Source organism: Acinonyx jubatus, chromosome B2 (genome assembly GCF_027475565.1).
Source record: "Acinonyx jubatus isolate Ajub_Pintada_27869175 chromosome B2, VMU_Ajub_asm_v1.0, whole genome shotgun sequence".
NCBI classification, from domain to species: Eukaryota; Metazoa; Chordata; class Mammalia; order Carnivora; family Felidae; genus Acinonyx; species Acinonyx jubatus.
The window spans coordinates 16,149,111-16,175,840 of NC_069385.1; the positions used below are offsets into that span (position 1 = coordinate 16,149,111).

The following is a 26,730-nucleotide window of genomic DNA, read 5'->3' on the forward strand; positions in this document are numbered from 1 at the left end:
GGTTTTTTCAAAAAAGGAAAAGGTGAGCTACATGTACTTTCAAAATAGGTTAAGGGGTGCCTGGGCGGCTCAGTCGGTTAAGCATCCGACTTCGGCTCAGGTCACGACGTCACAGCTTGTGAGTTCGAGCCCTGCATTGGGCTCTGTGCTGACAGCTGGGAGCCTGGAGCCTGCTTCCGATTCTGCATCTCCCTCTCTCTCTGCCCCTCCCCCACTCATGCTTTCTCTTTCTCAAAAATAAATGAAACATTAAAAAATTAAAAAAAAAAAAGAAAATAGATTAAGTATTCACTAAAGACATCAAGTACTTGAATACATTAGAGAGTGGGTTCTCCACCTCAGTTAGAAAAGAAAAATGAGGGAAATAGGAGAATGCATGGCTGATCAGCTTGGATGCCCAGCTTCCAAAATCTGCAACACCATGTCAAGTATAATCCTTTCAGAGTTGACATAATCGAACAAGAATGCTGAATTGTTAAATGGTGATACACACAGAGAGACAGAGAAATAAAATCTAGCTTAGGTCGAAAACCAACACATAATCCTTATAAGATAGTACTGTATCCCATTTGAAGGTAAAGTTTTATTTTTGGAGGGACCCTGGGTGGCTCAGTCGGTTAAGCATCCAGCTTCAGCTCAGGTCATGGTCTCAGGGTTTGTGGGTTCGAGCTCTGCACTGAGAGTGCAAAGCCTGCCTGGGATTCTCTCTCTCTCTCTGCCCCTCCCCTACTCTCTCTCTCAAAATAAACTTTAAAAAATATTTTTCTTTTTTCTTTTTTAAAGGGAGGTTAGTTTATATTTTAGTGAACTCTATTTTTAGTTTTTTAAATTTATTTTTAGTGAGTTCAAGCCCCGAGCTGGGCTTGAACTCAGGACCTGAAGATCACGAGTCACATGCTCTACCAACTGAGCTAGCTAGGAGCCTTCTAGAAAGAGGAAAGAAAAAGGGAAAAAGGGAAAAGTGGTGCTTGACTCTGATGGCGAGGTCATAACACCTCCTGCGGCTTCCTCCTTGCCTTCCCCTGTGGCTCACCCATCCTGGTGGATGTTAGCTGCCACCTCATGAGCTGCTCTCCTGAGAAGTCTGCCTGGTGAGGGACTGAGGCATCTTGCCAAGAGCCAGTGAGAAATTAGATACGACACGCCAACAGCCACGCGAGTGAGCCATCTTGGAAGCAGAGCCTCCGGCCCCGGTCAAGCCTTCGGATGACCTCCCGATTTCCACGGCACAGGAGACCCTGAGCGAGAACCACGAGGCCCAGCCGCTCCCAAATCTGACCCACAAACACTGGGAGTTAATAAATGTTTCTTGTTTCAAGCTGCTAAATTTGGGGGATAATGTATTCCACAGCAATAGATCACTAACAACAGACCCTGAGTTGAGTCTCCGTCCCACACGTGTCACGTAACCAGGGGCAAGTTGTTCCAAGCTTCCATTTCCTCATCCATCAAACGGGAATGACACTCTCTCACAGGATTATGGTAAGAATTAAATGTCATTATGTGTGCAAGGTGTTTAACGCTGTGTCTGCTCAACAGAAAACACTTGCAGGACGTTAACAACTGCTAGTCAAAACTCCAAACCCACAGCCGTGCCAAACAAACCTGAATCCGCAGAGCCGCAGCAAGGAGACTCACATCATCCTCTGCAATGAGACCATTAAAATGAACCCCAAGAGAACCACATCCAAGCCTCCCTATAAAAAATTTTGAGGAGAAAAAAAAAAGACATTCAGGATATTGTCGTTTACAACCAATTGCTTCTAGTAAAAAGCCGGCACGTTGAGCGCTATTCTCATATTCAACCAAGGAACTTATTAGGATGTCTTGGCATAGCTCCAGGTAGGTCACCAGTCCCTGGCGCAGCCTGGGGGCCCTTGACTGGGCCACACAGAGTTAGGCCGGACGAAAATCTTGCTTCTACCTCCAGCCAGCAACTGTGACGCTGGGCCTGGTAATTAATGTGGGTAGCTGCAACCCCACAGAACTCAGAATCGAATGTGAAAGGGCATGTCAAAGTGCCGGGCAGATAAGAAAAGCAATTTCCTTCAGGTATACAAGGTATAAAAAGGGCGACTGAAATAAATAGCATAATCGCAACCAAAGTGCTGTGTGAAAGATCGGGCTTCCTTTGAGAACTTTAGGAATCCCTGTCATGAAAGCGAAATATTTTCCACAGAAACTGAGAAAATGTATTTTCGGATATTAATTTTAGGGGTCACCTGGTTTCCAGAAGAGAGGGGTATTTGCACCAATTCTGCTTGCCCTTCCTTAGCTGGTGCTTATAAAGGTTATGAGAAGTTAAGCACATATGTAAAATACTTCAGTCTATATCCTCCCTTAGAGAAAAGAAACATTTCTAATAGCAACTTGGTTGAATTAAGAACCGATTTTCCTCTATTTTGGACCACTCTACTTTTCAATTATCCATTCTGCTGACAGTACTTTGCAAGAGCACAAAACACTTAAGACTAAGCGTTTTGTGATGATCTACAGTCAAATGTATTAAGGGTGTTGGAAAATCCTATCCCTCCAGTATTGTTTAGAGTTTAGTAACACTTCACAGTTTTATAAATTGTATTTAGGCAAAAGCCAAGAGTCTAGAGAATGAGATTTGTTGTTCTGTTTGAACCACTGGAGATCTGATCTAAAGATCCTGTCCAACCATTATGGAAAAGAAATGTATTTCCCACATTTTTATCTCTATCTTTAAATGACAAGGAAAAAAGAAAAAAAAAAACAAAAACAAAAAACCAACCTACACTCCAGGAGCTGATATCAATTTATTAATGCAAATTCCCAGAACAGAATCACAAATACCCACACAAGTGAGGAATATTTCACCGACGGTGTTACACAGTGAATAATTCTGCCCATAATCTTAGGCGCTGCCTTGCATAAAATAGAAGGTGGCTAAAATCAAAAAAGATTTTAAAGCACAACACAAGACGTGCCTACACATATATTTTAAACATTGGGAGGATTTACAGGAACCGATAGTTTTCTGTCTGAACAAAGTTACCTGAAATTCAATAATGCTTTTAGTATACTGTTTTCTTTTCCTTCTACTAAATTCCACCCTGTAAAATTATGTTTCATGTTCCCTTGGTGGGAAAATGTAAAATGGTGACCTCAAGGTGACCGGATCAGAAGTTAGTGTCACTTTCTTCTGTGCACTCTTCTGTATTTCACAAACTGTCTATCACGAGCACTGTATTGCTTCTATACTTCGAATCAATGTAATCTTAAAACTTAGTTAAACGTTCTGAATCCAGAGAATTCGAAGCAATGAATATGGTAACTCAGTGAATCAGGAACACATTATCAACACATTTTGTGGCTAAGGAGAACCGAGAAAAGAAATCATTACCTCATCCCTCTGCCTGTGTAGACGCAGGGCTCCACCCAGAGGCTGTCTACACTCTGCCTGCCAAGGCTGTCTGCACTCAGCCCGCGAATCCAGCGGGGGTCCCAAGGGTCCCGTCCCAAACCAAATGGGTCTTTTCACTTCCCACTAAATACTCCCCATAGCTCATGGTTCTTCCAAGGACAGGTCAATGAATCACGTTAAAAGATGGCCTTTCATTTATAATTTTTTCTTGCTAACCAAACTTTCTACAACATGAAAATTTAAGGCTAATGTGTCATAATGCTTTCCCTGGAAATCAGAACAGAACTTTCCGTGACAGGAGCTGCCCTGAGACCACCCTGGGAATTCTGCCAGAATAAATGAAATGGGAGGGACAAGGCAAATTCTTCCTTGGTCTCCGTGCCCTCTCTGCTATATGGAAACTTTTCAGTTTTTCTGCAGTCTGGCCCACGGCACCCTTCTTATCGCAAAAGCGCTATATGAACCCATAGACTGACATCTCAAATATTTTCTCATCCTCTGGGAAAACGAGTAACTCAAAAAAAAACGTCATGTGAAGTTTTGGAAATAAGAAAAGCCAAAGAAAATTACATATTAGTGCAGACAACACTTTCAAAATCTCTGGTGATAGTTTTAAGTTCAATATATTAATCATATTGGAGAACAGTAAAATGCGATAAATGAGCTCTTAATATAATTTTTGTATCAACGTTCTCAAGAGATGAACTCACAGTTTACAACATCTGAATTCCAGGGGCGCCTGGGCGGCTCGGCCAGTGAAGTGTCCAAATCTCGATTTCAGCTCAGGTCATGATCTCACCGTGAGATTGTACCCCGTATCAAGCTCTGTGCTGAGCTTGGAGACTGCTTAAGATCCTCTCTTTTCCCTCTGTCCCTTCCTGCTCTCGTGTGCATACTCTCTCTCTCTCTCTCTCAAAAAAAAAAAGCCCAAAACAAAAAGCATCTGAATTCACTACCAAATAACAATGTTTTACTATTTTAACAGAATATATGAATCTTCAAAAAAAATGGAGTATTATTAAGATATGCATATCAAGGGGTGCCTGGGTGGCTCAGTCAGATAAGCATCCGACTTCCACTCAGGTCATGATCTCGTGGTCCATGAGTTAGAGCCCCACGTCAGGCTCTTTGCTGACAGCTCAGAGCCTGGAGCCTGTTTCAGATTCTGTGTCTCCCTTTCTCTCTGACCCTCCCCCATTCATGCTGTCTCTCCCTGTCTCAAAAATAAATAAACGTTAAAAAAAAAATTAAAAAAAAAATGATATGTGTATCAACTGATAGAAACAACCCTTTTGATATCACTGAAACCAAAGCAGGAAGGAATTAACAAAGAGTTGTATATTCTAATCAGCTTGAGACTTTTTCAAAAGTAAGAACGTTAAATGTGTCATACTGAGAAGCAGTTAAAATTTGAAGTGAAAACCTAGCAAAAACATATAGGTCCAAATCTTCCAGAATTTCCTGGGAAAAAATTTAAGGGAAACCGGTAATAGATTATCATGGATTTTAGAATAATTGGAGTTCAAAATTCATAAGCAAATATCTTTACTTGCAATGAGATAATGATTAAATTACAAGTATGTCTCATTTCTCTAAAGCTACTGCCTTGCATTCTCAGAATCTCACTGGGAAGAATCCTTCCTTGGGCTTGATTTTCAAATACAGGCTTACATTTTGCAAATAAGAAGTCTGAAAGCTACTTTGTGTGCTACAGGTATGAGGACAATGAAGTGGAGGGAGGTGGGAGGGGGGCCACTTATTGGCAGCTCCCAAGAAAGAGGTGCTGTGAGGTGAGAGCTCATTTATTCCTCTCAACAGCCTTGCTCCCATCTTACTCACAAGGAAACTGAAGATCAGAGAGCTTCAGTTATTTGCCCAAAGTCACACAGCTTGTAAATACAAGGCAATTAAGAGAAAATCAAAACAAAAATTTTAAAAAACGCTTCTCTTTGAGTGAGATCAATCTGACCCAGATCCCATGCTTTTCTCCTTACGTTAATTACACTGTGTCCCTTCGGGGCCGTAAGAGAGGTGGCTCGAGGTCCTCCAGGACCAGGTCCCCCAGGTCATTAGCATGAACTCGAGATGCAGCCCGGGGCTCCACCACCACTCCACACCAAATACACTTACGTTCACTTAAAATGATGCTGGCAAGGGCGCCTGGGTGGCTCAGGTCATCGTCTCACAAGTTTGTGAGTCGGAGCCCCGCCTCGGGTGAACACGAGCCCTGCTTTGGGTAAGCCCTGCTTCTCTCCCTCCCTCTCTTGGCCCCTGGCTCAACTTGCACCCTCTCTCCCTCAAAATAAACAGATGGATGGATGGATGGATGAACGGATAGACAGACAGATGGAATGATGCTGTCAAGTACTCTGACCCACATTGCTGTTTGGATTCTGTTCTCCGGGCACGAGACAGAAGACCAGCTTCTCTTTTGTCCCATTTGGCACATCAGGGAATAATCTTAATATCAGGGTACGAAACAGTCTTGTTTAGGATGAATTCTGCTCTTTAGGAAGCAGAGCATTACAGCATCACAGCTTCTTTGATTTGAAATTTAATAATAACAAACGATTCTTACAGCTAGAAAACTGGATATAAACATGTACCTCTTGTAAATCTAAAAATTAGACTCACGCCACAGAAGAGTGAACAGATCGAACAAGTTGGGTGTAACTGTTTTCCAAGCACTGGGTCTGGGATGTCAGCCATCACGAAAATTTCTCCTGGGATTAGGTACTCAATACAATGCCTCTACAGAATTACCTCATTATAAATCACCATATCCCATCTATTTTTATGGAGGGGTGGGGGGGGGGAACCCTGTACCATTAAGACGAGGATGAAAATTTCATCATAAAACCCTGCCTTCACCCAATCGCCAGTTTATGAAGAATTCTTTTGCTCTTAAAGGTGAATAAAAGCACCTTTCCTTTTAACACTGCTTTCAAAAGTCTCTTTACGGTGACAGGGTTATGCAAAAAAGAGAGAAGAGCCTTTCTTCAATCTATGCATAGATTAAATTTTCAGACTAATCGAAGTTGCTAAAATTAAAATGGACTACCAGGAAATAGAATGCTATTATAAATAGTACTGACTGTAAAATGTTCATCTATTTAATCAGGAGAACATTTTTTCTCTTTGTCTTTGCCCTGCCAGCCCTGTTTTTGAATGGGAAGCTAGTTCAAGGAGATGTCTCTGTGTCTGCAACTAACTGAAAACTGCAATCAGAGTACAATTCTGGGACCAGGTTTATTCATTCATTCAACGCTCATTTACTGAGCATATACTTGACTCAAAAATCAGGAAGAAAACGACTTGTACTGGACCAGATACATTTAAAATAAACTGCAGTCAGTCTGCATACAGAACCATTCAGTCAAAATATAATGCCCTGGTCTTTTTTTTTCCCCCAAGGAGGATGGTTATGTTGAAACCTAATGTTTTTATGAATGCCTTTAAAAAAGTAAAGGTCCCCAAAAGAAACATATTAAAAAATACGGCACAATTTCACTAAAAAAAAAAAAAAATATATATATATATATATATATATATATATGCATATATGTATATATATATACATGTTTATAGTCACCTTCATATAATCATAGAGCTCAAAGGGATTCCAAGAACATTGAAGTAGACTCTACCTCCAGCCAAGATTATACCAAAATTGTCCTAAACATGTAAACTCTAACTAAAAAAACCCAAAAAAACAGCAAGGAATTGTAACAGCCAAGCATTCATTTGAAAGAACAAGTCAGGGGCACCTGGGAGGCTCAGTTGGTTGAGCGTCCACCTCCAGCTCAGGTCATGATCTCCCAGTTTGGGGGTTCAAGCCCCGCATTGGGCTCTGTGCTGACAGTAAGAACCTGCTTGGGATTCTCGCTCTTTTCCTCCCTCTCTGCCCTTTCCCCACTCATGCTTTCTCTCTCTCTCAAAATAAATAAACTTTAAATAAATAAATAAATAACAGAACAGCAAGTCCAAACTGACTTTCCTAATCTAAATTCTGAGCAGAGGAGCAAATCTGCTGTGCCCATCATTTATAGGTCAGGCATTGTTTTTTTTTCAGGCGGGGAAAGAAATTTGTGGCCTGAAACTACATGTATTTCAAAGGAGTTACTTAGTGCAAGCCTTCTGTTTGCGAAAAAGATCGATTAATCCTACATCCACATTATATTATGCCTCTAATTGCTTCATTCATCTGCGTGCTCTTCATCTAAGAGCCAAGCACATGGGCATTCTGGGAAATCCCTGAGCTTCGTCCCTTGCACACTCCAACCCACCCCATCCCCCTTCAGCCCCAAAGAGCTTTTAATCTGACTGGTTAATTCTGGGGGGGGGGGGGGGGGGCGGGGGGACACTTCCTAGAGGGGTGGGTCCATTATTTTTCTTTTTGAAGAAACAGTTATATGAATTTCAGTAACACTTTGAGGATCACGTTGTTTTCCTTCTATTACATTGCAATCAAATTAAGGTTAGTGCATTTTTTGTGGAAAAGTGTAAGATGGTATCTCAAGGTGGCTGGACCACAAGGTGTGTGTGTGTGTGTGTGTGTGTGTGTGTGTGTGTGTGTGTATTACATATATCATTTGATACTATTCTCTGGGTCGTTCTCTTGTGGGGTGGTCTAGGTTTCAAGGTCTAGAACTCCCGTGTGGTCTGGGCAGAAAGAGGGTAGAGGCCTCCACCCACTTTGGCTCCAATTCTGACCATCTTTGGGGGAAAAACGCTGTGCTCCAGGCCTGCTCACCATAGACCTCACCAACGCTGAAATCTGCACACACGTTACTCAGGGACTTGAAAAAGTGGACGAGGTATGGTGCAAAACTTTCTTAGCCTCAGAGGGTCCTTCCGTGAATGAGAAAAATGTATCCCTCTGGGTTTGCTTGTAACCAGCCCTTCGACTGGATGACCTGGTGTGGGCACAGCTTGAGATTCTCTGAAGGTGGGTCTGGTGTGGTCCAAGGCATTCCTGGATCCTGTGGTGAAATACACCCTAAGACCACCTCTGTTTCTATTTTATTTTAATGTTTTATTTATTTTTGAAAACGAGAGAGAGAGAGAGGGAGAGAGGGATAGAGAGAGAGAGAGAGAGAAAGAGAGAGAGATTGGGAGAAAAAGAGAGAGAGAGAGAGAGGGAGAGAGAGAGAAATGGAGACACGATCCAAAGCAGGCTCCGGGCCCCAAGCTGTCAGCACAGAGCCTGATGTGGGGCTCGAACCCATGGACCACAAGATCATGACCTGAGCCGAAGTCATTTGCTGAGCCATCCGGGTGCCCTGGACCACCAGTTTCTGATGGTGACTTTCACACTGCTCTGAGGTGCCTCTGGGGCTCCCAGGAAGTGCCTGAGGGGTCACCGCAAGGGGAAATCAGGGAGACACAAGCACTGGTCTCCATTCTCATCCCTCCCAGCAACTGTTTTCAGCTGCTCTTACCTGTTGAAGTTCATGTAAGATTTCTTTGGGAGAACGGATTCCACTTCGTTGTCAAAGACTAAAAACCACTATTTCTAGTTTATTTCACACGCATACACACGATCTACTTCAGGTCACTACTGCCTGGACTGCTCAGATGTAGAGGCCAGCAGGGGCATGTCTCTCCAGGGGCACGGGGGAGAGCTACTGTCCTTGGCCTCTCGGCTTCTCTTTGCCCGACAACACAGTTTCAGTATCACGTGACCCAAAAGGCAGGCACATCAACAGTCGAAGTTTCCTCTCCTGTATACGGATGTTGACGGTGACCAACCTTTCAGGGAACGTCTGAAGGGTTGAAGAAGCGTCTGAAGTGTGTAACGTCTGAAGAAGGTTACACACTTCTCTCACACTCTTCCCTGTCTTCATCCACGGCCCAACACCAAGGTTAGGACATTGACCCACCTGATAGGAAGTCATGGGAACAGTTGAGAACTGTAGTTCCTGGTTGTATCCACGAAAGGGGAATGTCTTCTGGCTTGGGAGAGCCTACGACCGTGATATCAGCCTCGTGAAGCTGGAGAGAAACAGAAAAAACACCGCACGGGTTTTAACCTGTGGCAGAGACACACAGGACTGGCGATGTGTGTCAATGGACTTCAACGCGATAGGGAACTGACACGCATCCGGAGGTCAGCGCCATGCCACTTAACAGGGACAGAATCGCTTCACTAAGGTACGAACGCAGCACAGATCGGCACAGGGCGTGACCATCATATCCTACAAAGCAAAGGGGGTAGAAGTTCTTCCGGGCCGTCAGTTCGGCGTGAACGCTGTGCGCAATGTCATCGTCCACGTTTTCAGCACTGACTGCAATACCGAGAAAAATGATGGGGCCGAGAAAACCATTCAATGGAAGCAGAGACTGAAAGGCGCACGGTGGGGGGGGGGCACGTAGGGAAGCCTCTTGGAAGATCTGGCCAGTTCGGGGGGCCTGCTGGCCTGTACAACTGCACACTCAAAATTAGACCCATATGGAACTTTTACTGGATCTACGGGAGGGTTGTCAAGAGCTCAAGAAAGAATCTCATTTTCCTTGAGGCTCTGCTTAGTCTCCTGTCAAACTGCTCTTTTCTTTCTTTCTTTCCTCTTTTTTTTTTTGAGAGAAAGGAAAGGAATTCGACTATTACTACAAAACACATTCATCATATCCGTCCCGTCCGATTTTGATAACACGGTGCTGGGGTGACTTGTCTGGTAGGAAGGGGACACCTAGAAACAAGGGCAGCGACTGGCTCTGACCTCAACCAAAGAATGACCCCGTCCCCAACTAAACCGACGATCGCAAACTGGATTCCTAAGGAGGGCGCAAGGCCAGGGACAAATCTGAGACCCTGGTGGGTGAAAAGAACTACGGCTACACGTGTCAGCGACGTGGGTTGGTGTTATACCCATTTAAGAGACAAGGAAATGGAGGTTCTGAGGGTGTGAGCACCTCTCTGGCATGTCCTGTTTCCCCCAGAGGAGCCAGTCTTGGACACTCAATGGGGGAGAAAGAGGACGCTGCAGCCCTCTGCTCTCCCACGCCGCTTTCCTCCCTTCATTGCTCTTTCCACAGGCTTCTGTGCCCTGCAAAGGACTGCAGACTCTTTAGAATCAGCCAGAGGAGGTCGAGATGAAACACAGAAACTGCCCCGTTGCCACTCCCACCACCCAAAGTCCCCGGAAATGAACGTGCTTCCATGCGCCCTCATCCATTCTCAGCACGGACAGGCTGATTGCCGAAGGGCTCGGGGACCCACCCAGCCAGCAGCTCAGCCTAAAAGTCTGCAACACAGTTTGGGCAAGAGGCTGCCTCGGCTAACGTCTCTTAGAAATCTCGGGACAAGAGATGGCAGCGAGGGAAGGAAAATCCATGACAGTCCTCCTTGGTTTGTGAAGGAGAAAGCCAGGATCTAGAACAGCGCCAAGCTCCCTTGACAGAGGAGGGACACGGTAACAACTTAAATGGCATGTCTTTTCAAAGAGCCGATAAAGCCAACCTTTAAAAGTGACATCCCGGGAACATCGGAGCAATCTGATCGTGCCAATCGGGGAAAGGGGGTTAACAGTCACACAGGGCTCACTGCTCTTCAGTACGAACTTCACTGAGGTCCAGGAAGAAGCCTGCACTGAAATCGTGTCCAAGTAAAATGGCCAAATTAATCACATTAAAAAGAAGAGAAGTCCCTACTAAAACAGCCATCATTTTCTTATGCTGCGGGGACACAACACTGTGAAACGGAACGAACTCTAGTGTGTTAATGTCACATGTTCTCCGTAGATAGATCTGAATGAAAAGCAGCTAGATTCTTGGCTGATGTTATATTCAGGGGCAAAAAGCGTTCTTATGGAAAGGGGATTTTACTTGAATAAAAAAAAATGCATTTCTTCATGTTCTTCTATCACTGCAGACACTCAACCACAGTAAAGCCCCCAGAGAAACTCAAATGCTTCATGCCTGTTGGCAATGACCAGCAGATAAGAAACGCCATTTTGCTACATTTTCATGCACAATAGCAGCAAAAACAGAACATGTTAAAACTTCTATAAAAAGGAAGTTAATATATACGGGCTGAAACGTTCGTTTTGGAAAAAGCCAAGGATCACGAGTCCCCTAAGAACACTTAGTTTCCTCCACGTGGTATCTTTGATACAACCTGTTCTTTTCATTACCTATAAATCTCACGAATCTCATGCGGACCCCTCCACTCCGTATTTAAATACAACGCCAAAGTGCGCTGTGCTAATAAGTAACTGGACGACAGTTACTCCCACAGAGAAAAGACAAAAATCTCCATTAGTAATGATCGCATTGGAGATGTTAATTCTTTCTGGAAAGGAATACTGCTAGATGCTTAAATCAATACATAACCCACTGAGGACCAGCGAAGATTTTAATGAGCTAAAGAATTCAAGGAGAATTATCGTCTCGCTGGCTGTCTCCACTTTCCTCCTCCCAAATGGGAAAGACCCTGGCCAAAGCCTGGCTTGCAACTCTGCCTCTTAACAAAATATTGCTTTCTCTGCTGAGGTTTGACGTAGAAGCTGCTTACAGAGTACGGCCCACTCCCCAGGCGGAAGACCAAATGTTCAGACAATAGTAAGACACAGATATGCTGACGTGTAACATGGAGTACGTGGGAGTCACACAGAGTCGAGATATCACGAAAATTCTTTTTCTCTACGTCACTGATTTTTAAGAGCAGGGGGCAAGCATCAGAAAATGGAGAGAGGACGACAGAGGGCAGATATGATCTGCAAGGTTATAAGGGACATCATGATTTTGTATGTAGCAAAAAAAAAAATGTATTTTAAAATTCAAACTATAGAAATTACAGCCCCACCCTGTTGGCTAGAAGACAGAATTTATCTTCCACTATTGATGTGTTCTGAGAGGGCACATGTGGGAATGTGAGGTATGAGGTATGTATATATATGGAAAGCTGGGATGCTTAAAAAAAGAAAAAAAGGTGGATAGGTTTTGATGAATCGTGATTACCTGAGACCCATAAAACCTGTTTCTATATTCTTCAAGTGATCAACACAGTTCAGAAAACAAAGTTCAAAAAAATAAAAATTACAAAAAAAATCAATAGGTCCTTTCTCCAGCAAAGATGTGCTTCTGAAGTTACAATTGCTTAAGAGAATGAAGAAGGTCCAAGATTCCTTAGCGAAAATACTCACTCACTAGCCATCTCTCAAGTGCTGCTTGGGGCAGACACTGATTGAGGTCACTGAGGACCCGAAAATAAAAATCCTGCCCACAAGATTTTACAACTAGGATCTACAGGATGGAGGGGAACAGGGCAAACCACTGGGATACGAAAAAGAAACAATTAAACATTTCATTTCTACTTATGTTGTCCACACAGGCATGGGCATCCCTGATCCGTCTTTGCACACGAGCTGGGCAGGTATCACACACAATACAGAGAGGGGTCTTGAGGGAAGGGTGGCTTGAACTTGTTCTTCCACTTTCGATGAACTGGGACACATTGTGGTTTGTGTGACCCTGGTTAAGTGGCTTTAGAGAGCAAATGTCCCACAGCACATTCTTTCCAGTGCTTTGTAATGAGAAATGTCCGTGAAATTTCATGTGGCACAGAGACTCCTTGACTATCTCATGGCAAAGTCCTAAAAAGACTTAGTGTTTTGTTTTGGGTTTTTTTTTTTGAGAGAAAGAGAGAGGTGCAAAGGAGAGGAAGAGAGAGAGAGAGAATCCCAGGCAGCCAAGCAGGCTCAACACACTGTGGGAGCCCGACTTGGGGGCTTGATCCCACGACCCTGGGATCATGACCTGAGGTGAAATCAAAAGTCAGATGCTCAACTGACTGAGCCACCCAGGCACCTGAGGTCTCTTAAAAAATTTTCTTTAATGTTTGTTTATTTTGAGAGAGAGAGAGAGAGAGAGAGAGAGAGAGAGAAACACATACAGGAGGAGAGGGACAGAGAGAGAGGGAAACACAGAATCTGAAGCAGGCTCCAGGCTCCAAGCCGTCAGCACAGAGCCCGACGCGGGGCTCGAACCCACGAACAGTGAGATCATGCCCTGAGCTGAAGTTGGATTCCCAACCAACTGAACCACCCAGGTGCCCCCCGAGGTTTTTTTTTTTTTTTTTTTTTTTTTTTAAATGAGATGTCACTTTCTTCCTATAAATGTCAAATTCCCAACGTTGCTGACCTTCTCTTGCTACTGACAAGGAGTGGTCAGACTGGGCTACTTTGGTTGTGCTCACACCATTGGATGTGTTTTAGGGAGATTATGCTGGATGCTGGGTTGAGAATGCGCCGGAGGAAGTGGGAGGGAGACATGCGAGAGGAGACATTTGGTAGGAAGCTGGACGCACGGACTCGGAACTCAGGATGGTCAGGGAGGAGGGGAGGTAGGCCGGGATTCATCAGCATCAGATACGGGTAAACCCAGAAACGTGGGGATCTGGGAGAAACAGGGAGGGTGGGAAGGAAAGGGGCCTTGAGTACATTCCTGGGAGTGTTCATCTTCAATGGTGAGAGAAACGATGGTGACTGGTGTGGCCCAGAAGGTAGGAAGAATGGGGGAGTCATGTAGGCGCAGGGGAAAGGGCATGGTCGACAGGTCTGAATGATGCCCAGTGGCCAAACAAACTAAAAGCAAAAAAATCCATTTTTGGCAATTAGGAATCCATCAGTGACATTCCTATGGAAATGGGCAGGAGCCTGGTAAACTCCTGCCTTTTGGGTCAAGTGTATTCCCTGCATACGGAGACTTCGTTAAGGCTGAGTGTTTCATGAGCACAGTCCCCGTTTATTCATAAGCTACTTTGACTTGGAACGTCTAACTCTTTATTTCAATGAACTGAGCATCTACCGTAGGATTCCGGCTTTGTACCTATGGGTCAATGTCCACATTTTCCCGAAATATTAAGCACACTGTCAGAAACGTTACAGTAACTGTAAGGACTCTAAAATAAGAATGTCAAACCATTTTCACTCAGATATTGTAATACTTTGGTAAGATAAGAGAATTTCCAGCAAGAGGTATTCTCCCCGCCTCCTTTCATAGACACCCAAGTGATCTCGTCCTGGAAGAATTCTCCTTTGGAAACTGGGTATGTGTCTGTTTTCCACTCTCCTCTGATCAGAACAGATCATTGGCTTTTAAAATCCAGCCCTCTCGTATGCTTATTTCATAAATCTGAATGACTACAAGCTAAATGCACGGCCCGGGATTATGATTATAACACGCATCTACCAACTTTTCCCCCCACAGGATGATGAATGATCTTCCTTTTTCTATAGGCTTCTAGGTTCACCTCTTACTTCACCACTCCACATACTTCATGCTCAATGTATGAGAAGAGAACCTAGGAGATTCAGTTGTGTCCAGAATGACAGAGAAGACAGTAACTCCCTCTTCAAGTGCACGGGACGCGCACATGGGTTGCAACACACGGTAAGAGGAAAGCACAACCTCGTAGCTAGCGATGGGTGAGCTTTGAATGACTTATCGAAAATAGTTCCCTTCCTCGTATTCTGGCAATAAAGTTAAAAAGGATGGCTAAAAAGGAGACACAGAGAGAGAGCTGCGTGTTTGTAGGTGGGGTGAGAGAAAACTTAAGATGACAAAGGCTCAGCACCGTGCAGCACGAAGATGAGCGAATGCCCAAGTTACGGTTCCCGGAGTGACACTAAACCGGCCAGGCTTCCCAGAGGCAGGACGGCCTTGATGTACGCTTATGTCGTCAACCCCATACCTAAATAGCTACGGCCTGTCCAGGCTGATGCCAGTGGCTATAGCCGTGGGAGATTTGCCTTTTCATCTCCTGACACGTTTGTACTTTCCGCTTCGGAACCCCGGATGACACATCAGCACAGTTTTGCTTTCCACCTCCTCCAAGTAACTCTTCAGGCCTCGGTCACCACCTCTGAAAAGTGAAGGAGTCGCCCTCGACGGGAGGGGACCGAGGTGCAGCGGGAACATGGCTCGGCCGAGCTACGAGGCCTCGACTCGAGGGCAGACCCCGCTCCCCCTCGGTGCACAGGCTCCCACGCTGCGTTTTCAGGTATAACGTGAACGAGATCATGCGGGAAAAGGCTTTGAGAACTAGATCTTTACCCAAACGTAAGGCGCTTTCTTTATTAGAGGGGGGTTAGGTTTAAAAGCTACCGACGGAAGTATCCTAATTCCTTAAATTACATTCTGGTTCCTCACGTAGCATTTACGCTGGGGGAGAAGGGGGACGAGGCGGAGCTTGGGTCTGGCAACGTGCAGAAGGGCCAACAGGGATGACACTGGGTGGACTGGAGGTGCGGTCACTGGCCTGTTGTCCATGGGACACAGCGTGGAGCCCTTCTTCTGTGCCGTATCCAGTGCATGCTATGTATGACTAAGGCTCCCTGTACGTGACTCCTGGGACTGCGTGCCCCTCAGTTCCTCCGGATTCTCTCACAAATCCTTTCCTCAATCCTGCCGAATATAATCGGCCTGATTTGGGGACTCTCAAACAAAGGTCCCCCTCACCTCTTGTTTGGGTGGCAACGATCAGGGAGTAGCAAGGGTGAGAATGGGAGCTGACATCGAAAGGGATTTTCAGTCCACGAACATGGAGAAATCTGTCAAGGAGTGCTCAGAGGCCTACATGACTCGGGTCGCTTAGTCACACGTTCCTGAATAGCCTTGGTATTTGCTTGGCGCAAGATGTATGGTGCCCTGAGATTGGGGACAGAAGCCCGTATCGGGTGGGGGAGAAGAGGGACGCATGTGGATGTGCAGTCCTGCGTGCCCACCCATGTGACCAGGGTGCCCACAGCGTCCCTGGAGGGCAGGTGACAAGCCCAGTGCCTCAGGGCCAGAATGGCACTCGGTCTCCCTCTGCTTCCTCTCCTAAATGATGTCTGTGGAGGGGCGCCTGGGTGGCTCAGTCGGTTAAGTCTCCGACTCTGGCTCAGGTCATGGTCTCGCGGTTCGTGAGTTCAAGCCCCACGTGGCGCTCTGTGCTGACAGCTCAGAGCCTGGAGCCTGCTTCCGATTCTGTGTCTCCCTCTCTCTCTGCTCCTTCCCCACTCACGCTCTGTCTCTCTCTCTCTCAAAAATGAATAAACATGAAAAAAAAATTTTTAAAGGATATCTATGGGATTCTAAACTGTTGGAATAAAACAATAGTGAACTCATGGCCAGTCTAACGTCTTGGGCCTTGGTCTCCCTGAAGTTCCCCACCTGAGCTGTCAGATACTTTTAGGTGTCAAAGATTAAACGTTAAAGGGACTTTTAAAGACTGGGTTTTGTGATTATCTGGAAGAAGAGACCACTCGGGACAGTGGCTCAAAATTCAGGCTGGGGGCGCCTGGGTGGCTCGGTCGGTTAAGCGTCTGACTTCCGCCAGGGGCCGCGATCTCACAGCTTGTGGGTTCGAGCCCACGCCGACAGTGCGGAGCCTGCTTGGGATTCCCTCCCTCTCCCTCCGCCCCGCCACGCACACTTTCTCTCTCTCCAAATAAATAAACTTAAAAAAAAAAAAAAAAATTAAGCTGTAGTGCCACCTCGCCCATTACAAAAAGTCTCAGCTTCCTCAGCCGTGATGTGGGGGGCATGGGGGTCCCACAGGCAGGGCACCTGCAGAATCACGGCGACAGCAAAGCCCTGCCCCCGGCTCACGGCCCTCACGAACTCAACCAGCGTGAGCTGCCGTTACCGCCGTTTACCCCAGGTCCAGCTCAAGTGTAGCCTCTCCTGTGAATGTTACAAGCAGCTGTTATCCTCACAAGACACCCTGAAGGCCAGGAGACAGTGGGATGACATGCATAAAGCACGGGAAATAAAAAATCTGGGAACTGAGAGTTCTGCACCCGGCGACAAGGTAGTGCAGCAACAAGGGAGAACTGGCAGGTAATGTTGACAAAAGCTGGAGTACTTGATCGCTAGACATGCCCTGCAAGACATGCAAGACTGAGCCCTCCAGGTAGAAACCATGGGACCCTTGACATTAACTCCAAGCCCTAGGAAGAAACAAGGATCTCCGGAAAAACCAGTACTGCTGCATTTTTGGTTCCTAACGATTCTGCCTTATTTCCTGCAGGGCTTAAAAGCCGAATGCGTTAGAAATTAAGATACGGGGCGCCTGGGTGGCGCAGTCGGTTAAGCGGCCGACTTCGGCCAGGTCACGATCTCGCGGTCCGCGGGTTCGAGCCCCGCGTCGGGCTCTGGGCTGATGGCTCAGAGCCTGGAGCCTGTTTCCGATGCTGTGTCTCCCTCTCTCTCTCTGCCCCTCCCCCGTTCATGCTCTGTCTCTCTCTGTCCACCCCCCAAAAAATAAATAAATGTTGAAAAAAAAAATTTAAAAATTAAGATACATTTTAAACACCCAACCACGTATCTCGCTAATCTCATCCAGTTTAAAAGCTAGGGTTTTCTTCCAATCTTTGGAAAAAAGGGTGTTTTGTTTTGTTTTGTTTTAAGATTTCATGTGTACCATACAGAGTTATTCAGAATTTTCCAATCCACTTTTAAAAGCCTTCTATGAGCCATGCCACACAGTGAATGTAAACTGGAAATGACTTTGTGATCATTTAGCTTTGCTCAAAGAAATGACACACTTTGATCCTTCAAATGGGAAAACCTCGTATTTTTCCCTTCTTGTGTCAGTGCTCGTTTTGAGGGTCTCCTTGCGCAGGAGGAGGAGAAACGAGATCCTCTGAGAAAAACAAAATAAAAACGGTCTCTTATTTCTGGGTTCTTTCTTATACACCCAGCTGGGATCGACCCGATTTGTCACAGCTGGAGGCCATTTCACCCCCGTCCTCCAGCTGTGTCTGACCACAAATTCAGGAGGCTCTCCCACTAGCAGTGTGAGTTGAGGGGGTGTGCACACACAGCCCCAGAGGGCCTGTCAACTTCGCTTCCCCGGAGAGGGGTACTGCTCCAACTCATAAATACTAAATGCCGAACATCGTCTCACTTCAAATTGCTTTTGGCATCAGGGTGAACTCATCAGGGTGAGGGAGAGATAAGCCCGTTCTCTCTGGGTGGGGGGCTCCGTCCAGTCCCCACATCGGGGAGTCATTCCACTCCAGGGGCTTGGGAAGCTGAGTGTGGCGTCTAAGTCTGGGCGGAGGAAGGAGGGCGATTCCTTAGCCCTACCCAAAGACATCACGCCCAGCGCTTTGGCTTACTGACGTCTGATGCTCCATAGCACGCGGCTCATTTGGACAAATGCCCAGACATTCTTCCCCTCTCCCACATGCAAATGCATAACGTTGCAAAGCCCAGAAGGGACGCTTGAAACAAAGTGGGAAACTCATTCTTATTTTTCAGTGATGCGCTCTGGTGGGCACCAGCGATAAAGCTACAAAACACAGCAGTCGACTCCATTTTCCACAAAACTCTAAAAAGGCAAATCTCAATGCTTCACGCTCAGGCTCCACAGAGATCTTACGCGTCGGCAGAATCCATTTCTATTTCAGTAACTCTGCGTAACCATGCCTCGACATTGTAGGAAGGAATAGTATTCCTGTAAGAAGTAATTAATAAACGAGGAACCCCCACCAAAGATAACTTGAAGCAGAGTGGCTTCCGAGTAACGCAGAATTCACGGAAAGGAAGAGGTCCACAGCCATGGAGCAAAGGCTGTTACATAACTCAAAGTTGAGACTATTCCCAGTGAAGACTGGGGGTGAGCCCGGATAGGTCAAGACACTGTCTCTTAGTCTGGCTGTGGTTTCATCCCCTCCACCTTCATTTTTTTCTTTTCCTAATGTTTACTTTTTGAGAGAGAGAGACAGAGAGTGAGCAGGGGAAGGCAAAGAGAGAGGGAGACACAGAATCCAGCTCTGAGCCATCAGCACAGAGCCCGACGCGGGGCTCGAACTCACGAGCCTTCGAGCTGTGAGATCACGACCTGAGGCGAAGTCGGCCGCCCAACCGACTGAGCCCCCCAGGTGCCCCTCATCCCCTCCACCTTCAAATGTTGCCGGGAGGCTCCACAGAGCGACTCCCTCCTGCCAGCCATACATTGGAAGCACATCTACTGGGCTTCCAATGAGGGACCTAGATGCCACTATTTTATTAGCTTATCTCCTTATGATTTAACTGACCCAGCGATCTTTCCACGTTGTGAAACTTGCCAGTGTGTTTCCTGACTCACCTTTAACAGTAGCCAAATCATTAATGTGGATGTTCATAGGTGCCAAGTTCTGTCCTATGACCGAATTTCCCCAGCGGGTAGGGGAAATTATAATTCCCATTCTACACATGAAGACACAAGGCTCAGAAAAGTTAAGCAACAACTAAGGCGTGAACCCACAGCTGTTTGTCACCAAAGCCTATGTCCTACTGCTTACCCAGAACACAAATGTTGTGTCTGATTCTAAACCCTCAAAGGTAGTCCCTGCTGGTCATGGTAGGATTGGTTGTAGGTAATCCCCACCTTGAAAGGCTACGGAGTGTAGGAGGGGAGAGACAGGATTCTTACGTTTCACGGTTACCTCCTGATCCCCAAACCTCTCCGGATGCAAAGCCCCAACCAGACAGCCAACAGGGACGGGGGGGAGTGTCTCGTTCCGTGTCAGGTACAAACAAGCCTAGAAGAAATGCTTTGCAAAGATGACTTCCTTCCACCGAATGGCCATAATCCTTTGCTTCCCCTTTTCTTTCCGCAAACACTTGTCATTGCTGATAAGGAGAATCTGAAAGCACTGTAATCTTACATTGGACCAGTTATTCGCTCCTAATAAAATTAGAAAACAGATATCCCAATCTGTTGTTATATCTTCAACGTTTTTCACAGTGAAGGTTTTCTAAGGCGCAGCAAGGGCAGACACGCCCTGTCCCGGGCAGGTGCCCCCAGGATGCCAACCCGTGCCAGGATGCCCTCGGGACCTCATGAGCTGCTACCACTGTGGTCTACAGACGTCGGCTGACCCTCAGCAACAAGGCCCAGCAATGGCCTGTGTTTTAGGAATCAAATAGAGGAAGAGGGAAAAGTCAAATGTCGGGCAGAAGCGTGGAGGCGTATCAGCGGGGAGGTAGCTGGTATTGAAGTGCTGGCTGCTGGCACGAAAAACGTAAAGGTAAAGGCTCTACCTCCTGGTGGGACAGGAAGCAAGTTCGCCAGGTAGAGGGGGGCCAAATTCCAGAGACCAAATGCATTTCGCAGACAAAGAGTATGAGGAGCCCTGAAAATTCCTTTCCATATTTTTGGCGACAAAGATGAAGCAATCGGGCGCCTGGGTGGCTCAGTCAGTTAAGCGCCCGACTTCGGCTCAGGTCATGATCTCGCAGTGAGTTCGAGCCCCGCGTCGGGCTCTGGGTAGAGCCTGGAGCCTGCATTGGATTCTGTGTCTCCCTCTCTCTCTGCCCGTCTCTCGCTTGCAGTCTGCCTCTCTCTCTCTCTCTCTCTCTCAAAAATAAACCTTAAAAAAAAAAAACAAGGGGCGCCTGGGTGGCGCAGTCGGTTAAGCGTCCGACTTCAGCTCAGGTCACGATCTCGCGGTCCGGGAGTTCGAGCCCCGCGTCGGGCTCTGGGCTGATGGCTCAGAGCCTGGAGCCTGCTTCAGATTCTGTGTCTCCCTCTCTCTCTGCCCCTCCCCCGTTCATGCTCTGTCTCTCTCTGTCCCAAAAATAAATAAATGTTGAAAAAAAAAATTTAAAAAACAAAAACAAAAACAAAAACAGATGAAGCAATAAAGAGAAAGTCTACAGTCTCTATGATCCACGGTGGTGCGGTTACAAATACCGAGGCCTCAGGAAACAGAATGTGTGTGCAACGTGAACTTTTAAGAGAACCTTCTTGGGTATCTGAAAACAGGAAAGTTACCCAATTTCTAGAATCTCTAGAGAGTAAAGCCACTTCATCGTTCTCAAAGTTAAAATGAGATTTGTCCCAAAGAAGAGTCAAGGTGATTTATTTCCATAATAAAAAAAAGTCCTTTGAAAGATGTCTTTGTTTTACAAAAACACAGATACAACTAGCAAAGTCTCTGTGGCAGCTGTGAAAACATTCAGTTGCCAGTGAAGGTATTTTTCTCTTTTTCACCACAGCTGTTCAGTTCAGGGCAGGGTTTGTTTTCCTCTTTCACTAAGCTTCCAGATCAAAAATTCTAGGCTCTGCGTTGCACAACCTTGCCCTTGAATTTTCTTGAATAGGCTGCCACCGTGTGGTGACCACTAAAAAGGCACGTGGGTTTGAGCTCAACGGCAGGGCGTTTCCGAGCTGTCTTAAAATGTATTAGATCCACCTGCCACTCAAATATAGCCTTCTAGGTGGAGGCACCTGCCTTCCCTGGGCAGCACCACAACCTGCTCCTTTCTGTTCTCCTGCAGTAACATGAGGAACGTGTGTTTTTTGATGTTGTTCTGCGGTACTTTATCGTACCTAATATACTCAAAAAAAAAAAAGTTTATTTTTGAGAGAGAGAGAGAGAGAGAGAGAGAGAGAGAGAGAGAGAGGGAGAGAGAGAATCCCAAGCAGGCTCTGAGCTGTCAGCACAAGAGCCTAACGTGGGGCTCGATCTGACGAACTGTGAGGTCATGGCTTGAACTGAAACCGAGAGTTGGACGCTTGACCAGCTTAGCCATCCGGGCGCCCCTGTACTTAATACGCTTTTCTTGTTTTTTAATTTTTTTTTTAATGTTTTATTATTTTTGAGACAGAGAGACACAGCATGAAGAGCGGAGGGTTAGAGAGAGGGAGACACAGAATCGGAAACAGGCTCCAGGCTCTGAGCTGTCAGCACAGAGCCCGACGCGGGGCTCGAACTCGCGGACCGCGAGATCATGACCTGAGCCGAAGTCGGCCGCTTAACCGACTGAGCCACCCAGGCGCCCCAATACGCTTTTAATGTAACTTCATTTTGCTTGAAATTTGTTAAATTCAGGGTCATATTTTGAAATTATGAACTTTATTAACCGTTTCAGCCATGAAAATATAAAAGAATGGTATAAGACGGGCACCTGGGTGTCTCAGTCGGTTTAGCATCCCACTCTTGATTCCAAGCGCAGGTCACGATCTCATAGTTTGGGAGATGGAGCCCCACATGGGGCTCTGCGCTGACAGCATGGAGCCTGCTTGGGATTCTCTCTCCCTGTCTTCGTTCCTCCCGTGCTTGAGCACAGGTGCGCTCTCTCAAAATAGATATTTTTTAAAGAAATTCATTTTTTAACTATGGGTGTGCTGGGTAGAAATGCAATTGGTTTTTTGCATGTTGATCTCATACCCAGAAACCCAAGCGGACTCTTTTTCATTCTCATGTTTTCTTATAGATTCTTTTGGGCTTTTTATGTAGGTAATCCTACCATCTAGGATCTAGGACAGTCTGGTGTCTTCCTTTCCAATCATTATAAATTCTTCCTTTCTTCATATCAAGGCACTGCCTAGTAATTCCCATATAGTGCTGAGGAGGAGTGCTGAGAACAGGCACCCTTATATCTTTCCTATTTCTAAAGGAACGTTTCTAATATCACCATTAAATCTATTTGCTCTAACTTTTCAGGTGTTTTATGGGGTTAAAGAATTCCTTTAACTTCCTAGACTAAAAGGTTTTTTTAGGAAAAAAATCATAATGGAGACTAGATTTTACCAAATGACTTTTCTGTATCTACTATGGCGACAGTATAGTTTTTAATCTGATAATATGGTAAATTATGTTCATAGATTTTAATGGATTTTTCTGATATTAAACTACGCTTGCAATCCTATGAGAACCCTAACCTGGTGTTGGATTCAGTTGCTAACATTTTGATGATGATTCTTTTAACTATGTTCACAGATGATATTGGCCCATACTTGTCCTTTAGCATCCTGTCCTTGTTTGGGCACTCATAAAATGGGTTAGGAAGTGTTCTTTTTTTTACTCTATGTAAAAAAGATTATGAGCTGTTCTTTGATGGCAGTAGAACTCATTTGTAACACGACCAATCACCCGTTTTGTTTGCATGTTTGGTGGGTAGACTGATTCAATGTCTTTAATATATGTAAGTCTAACTGATTTAACTTAAATTCATTTTGTAAGGTACATTTTCAAAAAAAATTTTTTTTAATGTTTATTTAGAGAGAGAGAGAGAGAGACAGAGCGTGAGCGGCGGAGGGGCAGAGAGAGAGGGAGACACAGAATCCAAAGCAAGGCTCCAGGCCCTGAGCTGTCAGCACAGAGCCTGACGCGGGGCCCGAACTCATGAATCACGAGATCATGACCGAAGCTGAAGTCGGACGCTTAACCGACTGAGCCACCCAGGTGCCCCTGTAAGCTACATTTTTTAGAAGTTCTCATTTCATGCAAATTTTCAAATTTACCAGTATAAAATTGTTCATAGCTTCCTTCTTAGAAAATCATTTTTCTTCTGCGGTTATGTCCCTTTGTTTTCTAACATTGCTGGTGTTCTCTTCTTGTTTCCGTTATTTTGGTTAGTGGTGTTTCCATTTTACTAGACTCTTCCGAGGACTGACTTTTGGCTCAGCTGGTAACCTCTCACATACATTGCTTTTCTATTTCATTAACTTCTGCTCTTCATTGTTTTCATCCTTGGAGATTTTCTGTTCTTTCTCTAGCTTCTTATGCTAAATGTTTATGCCATACATTTCTAGTTCTTTCCCTTTCCTGGTAGAAGCATTTCAAATTCTGTTTCCCACACGAAAGATGCTTACCTTGCTTTGAAGCTGAGGTGTTTTCCACTGGGAGCTCATTGTCATGGACCCTCTTCTCTGGAACAGGCATTGCAGGGCGGCTTCCAAAGACCCATGGGCTCCTATTACCAAGACCTTTTTTCCATCCAAGTTGACACCTGCCCACCAAATGGAAATCCAGTATTATGATCAAAACTTCAGAGTCCTCCTCCCACGCAGCTTTAGTGGAAGGAAAAAGAACCTTTTAAAACTTGGCCATCCCCATCAAGCTGCAGCCTACAATGCCTATCAGACATAATTTACTCTTTGTGAATTTTATGGTAGAGTGACAGAGAATCATCATCCTGATAAGTCACAGGATGGAAAAACAGGGGTCTACATGGGTTACCTCAGCTTAATGGCTACTTGTCTTAAAGGTATATATCAAAAGTTAATCTTCTAATAGAACTTTGGTGTATACTTTGGAGGGTTTTTTTTTTTAAATTGAAGTATAGTTGACACACAGTGTTATACTAGTTTTAGGTATACAACATAGTGACGTGACTATATGTCATTCTACGCTCACCATTAAGTGTAGCAGCCATCTGTCACAATACACCGGTATTTCAATACCACTGACTATATTCCTATGCTGTTCCTTTTATCCCTGTGACTTATTCATTCCATAACTAGAAGCCTGTTCCTCCCACTCCCTTTCACCCATTTTGCCCCCTCCTACCCATGGCAGCTACCAGTTTGTTCTGTGTCTATGGGTCTGCTGCTTTTTTTGTTTTGTTTTTTTTTAGATACCACAAATTAGTGAAGTCATATGATATTTGCCTTTCTCTGACTTACTTCATTTAGCACAATACCCTCTAGGTCCATCCATGTTATCACAAATGGCAAAATCTCATTCTTGTTTACAGCTGAGTAATATTCCGTTGCATATGTATACCGTATCTTCTCTACCCACTCATCTATCAGTGAATACTTAGATTGCCTCCATATCTTGGCTACTGTCAATAATGTTGCAATAAATATAGGGGTGCATGTATCTTTGTGCATTAGCGTTTTCACTTTCTTTGGGTAAATACCCATATAGAATTACTAGATCATGTGGTATTTCTCTTAATTTTTTGAGGAACCACCATATTGTTTTCCCCAGTGGCGATACCAATTTGTATTCGCACCAATAGTGCATGAGGGTTCCTTTTTCTCCACATCCTCACCAAGACTTGTTATTTCTTTTGTTTTTGAGTCTAGCCATTTTGATTGGTGTGAGGTGATACCTCATTGTGGTTTTTATTAGCATTTCCCTGATGATCCATGATATTGAGCACTTTTTCATGTGTCTGTTGGCCATCTGTATGTCTTTGGAAAAATGTCTACTCCGACATGTTTAATGTTTTAATCAATTATTATTATTATTATTATTGGGTACTGAGTTGTATAAGTTCTTTATACATTTGGGATATTAAATATTTTGGAATTTTTGTTTGATTGTTGCACGTTTGGATGTGGAGAAGGGACATCTTCCTCTTTTTCACTCAAGCTGGAATCAAGAAAAATTTAGTTAAATTTTTATATAATCAGCTAGAGAGTCCTTAAGTTTATGAAATCTGATAACCAAGAGAAAGAAATTATTCGTCTCTACATTACTGACATAGAAAAGCAAGGTCAAGGGGAGAATGATGGAAATTGAATACTGATTACTGAAAAGAGATATTGCTCACTGATGAATCCCAATCACGGTTTCCATACCCTGAACTATACCTGACAGCTTCCTCGTTTAAATATTAAACAAAAGTCTTATTTAAGTCTATACACTGTCAGATTTGAGAAGCTGACACTTGGAACAGTTTTCATTGTGGTTACTCTGTTCCATGAGAGAAGCTGAACACCTGTTTAGAAGTAGGCCGCCCATCTTGACCTGTTTCTCTTTAAAACTGTAATACAGTTAATCTTGTTAGAAAAATTTGTCACGCTCATTTACAGCTCCCAAAAGATGAGAGAAAGGGCTGACATTGAACATCACTTCCGTGTTTCAATTAAAATCTTCCGGAAACAAATGCTTATTAAAAAATCAAGTCAGTACCAATACGTAGGAAATAGTGGCATTTCTGAAGGAGCAACCATACCTGACTTTTCAAGAAGTTCAACTACAGCTCTGGCCACAGGTGAGACGTAACACTCGTGGGCATCCCCGCGGACCAGCCTCCCCAGGTTTACATCTGTTACTCTGAATTTGAAAATAAGGGAAGTTGGAAGTCAAAACTTGGTCAAAACTTACTGATCTGTAACTCACATGTATTAATCCCAAATAACATCTGAGTCAACGTTTCATAGACAGGCTATATTAAATCATTAAGTCGAAATAAAGAGTGGGCAGGAATAAAGACCACTGGCTTCTTAGCGCAGTCCCTCAGGAAACTCTGAAATGGTCCCTGTGGGTTGGGGACGACCTTGGGAATTCTGGTTCTGCCTGGATCGCAGGACCACAGCATAAGGCCATGCAGGGCCTCGCTGTGCACAACTCCAGGGAGCTCTGTCCAATGCACTACGGGGAATCTGCTCTGAAGTGTGCATACTAGGGTCATATAGTAGAGCCCACTTTCCCCCTGAAGAAATGTATACCTCAATCAGTATTAAAATCCAGGACCAACCCCAGAACTCTGGGGTAACGTAGCAAGACTTGGATTCACAATCCCCATTTACTATCAGTATTTATCTCCTTGAGAAGTTAAGGGAAAAAATGAGTGACCAGGTACCTTCAATGGCTTTTGTGCTCTTCCTCATTCAAATCCAG

General features: G+C 44.9%; 1 protein-coding gene across 4 annotated transcripts in view; it reads right to left on the reverse strand.

The window, feature by feature from the left end:
- Nucleotides 1-26,730, reverse strand: part of MTHFD1L (methylenetetrahydrofolate dehydrogenase (NADP+ dependent) 1 like) — a 187,328-nt gene that overhangs the window by 147,675 nt on the left and 12,923 nt on the right. For 3 of the 4 annotated variants that reach the window (XM_027056637.2, XM_027056638.2, XM_053222107.1), the window contains exons 6-9: nt 26,063-26,163; nt 23,967-24,103; nt 9,274-9,385; nt 1,606-1,697 (exon numbers count right to left, since the gene is read on the reverse strand). In XM_027056637.2, the coding sequence (XP_026912438.1) occupies nt 1,606-1,697; nt 9,274-9,385; nt 23,967-24,103; nt 26,063-26,163 (442 nt within the window). The other variant, XM_053222106.1, reaches the window with a different exon arrangement.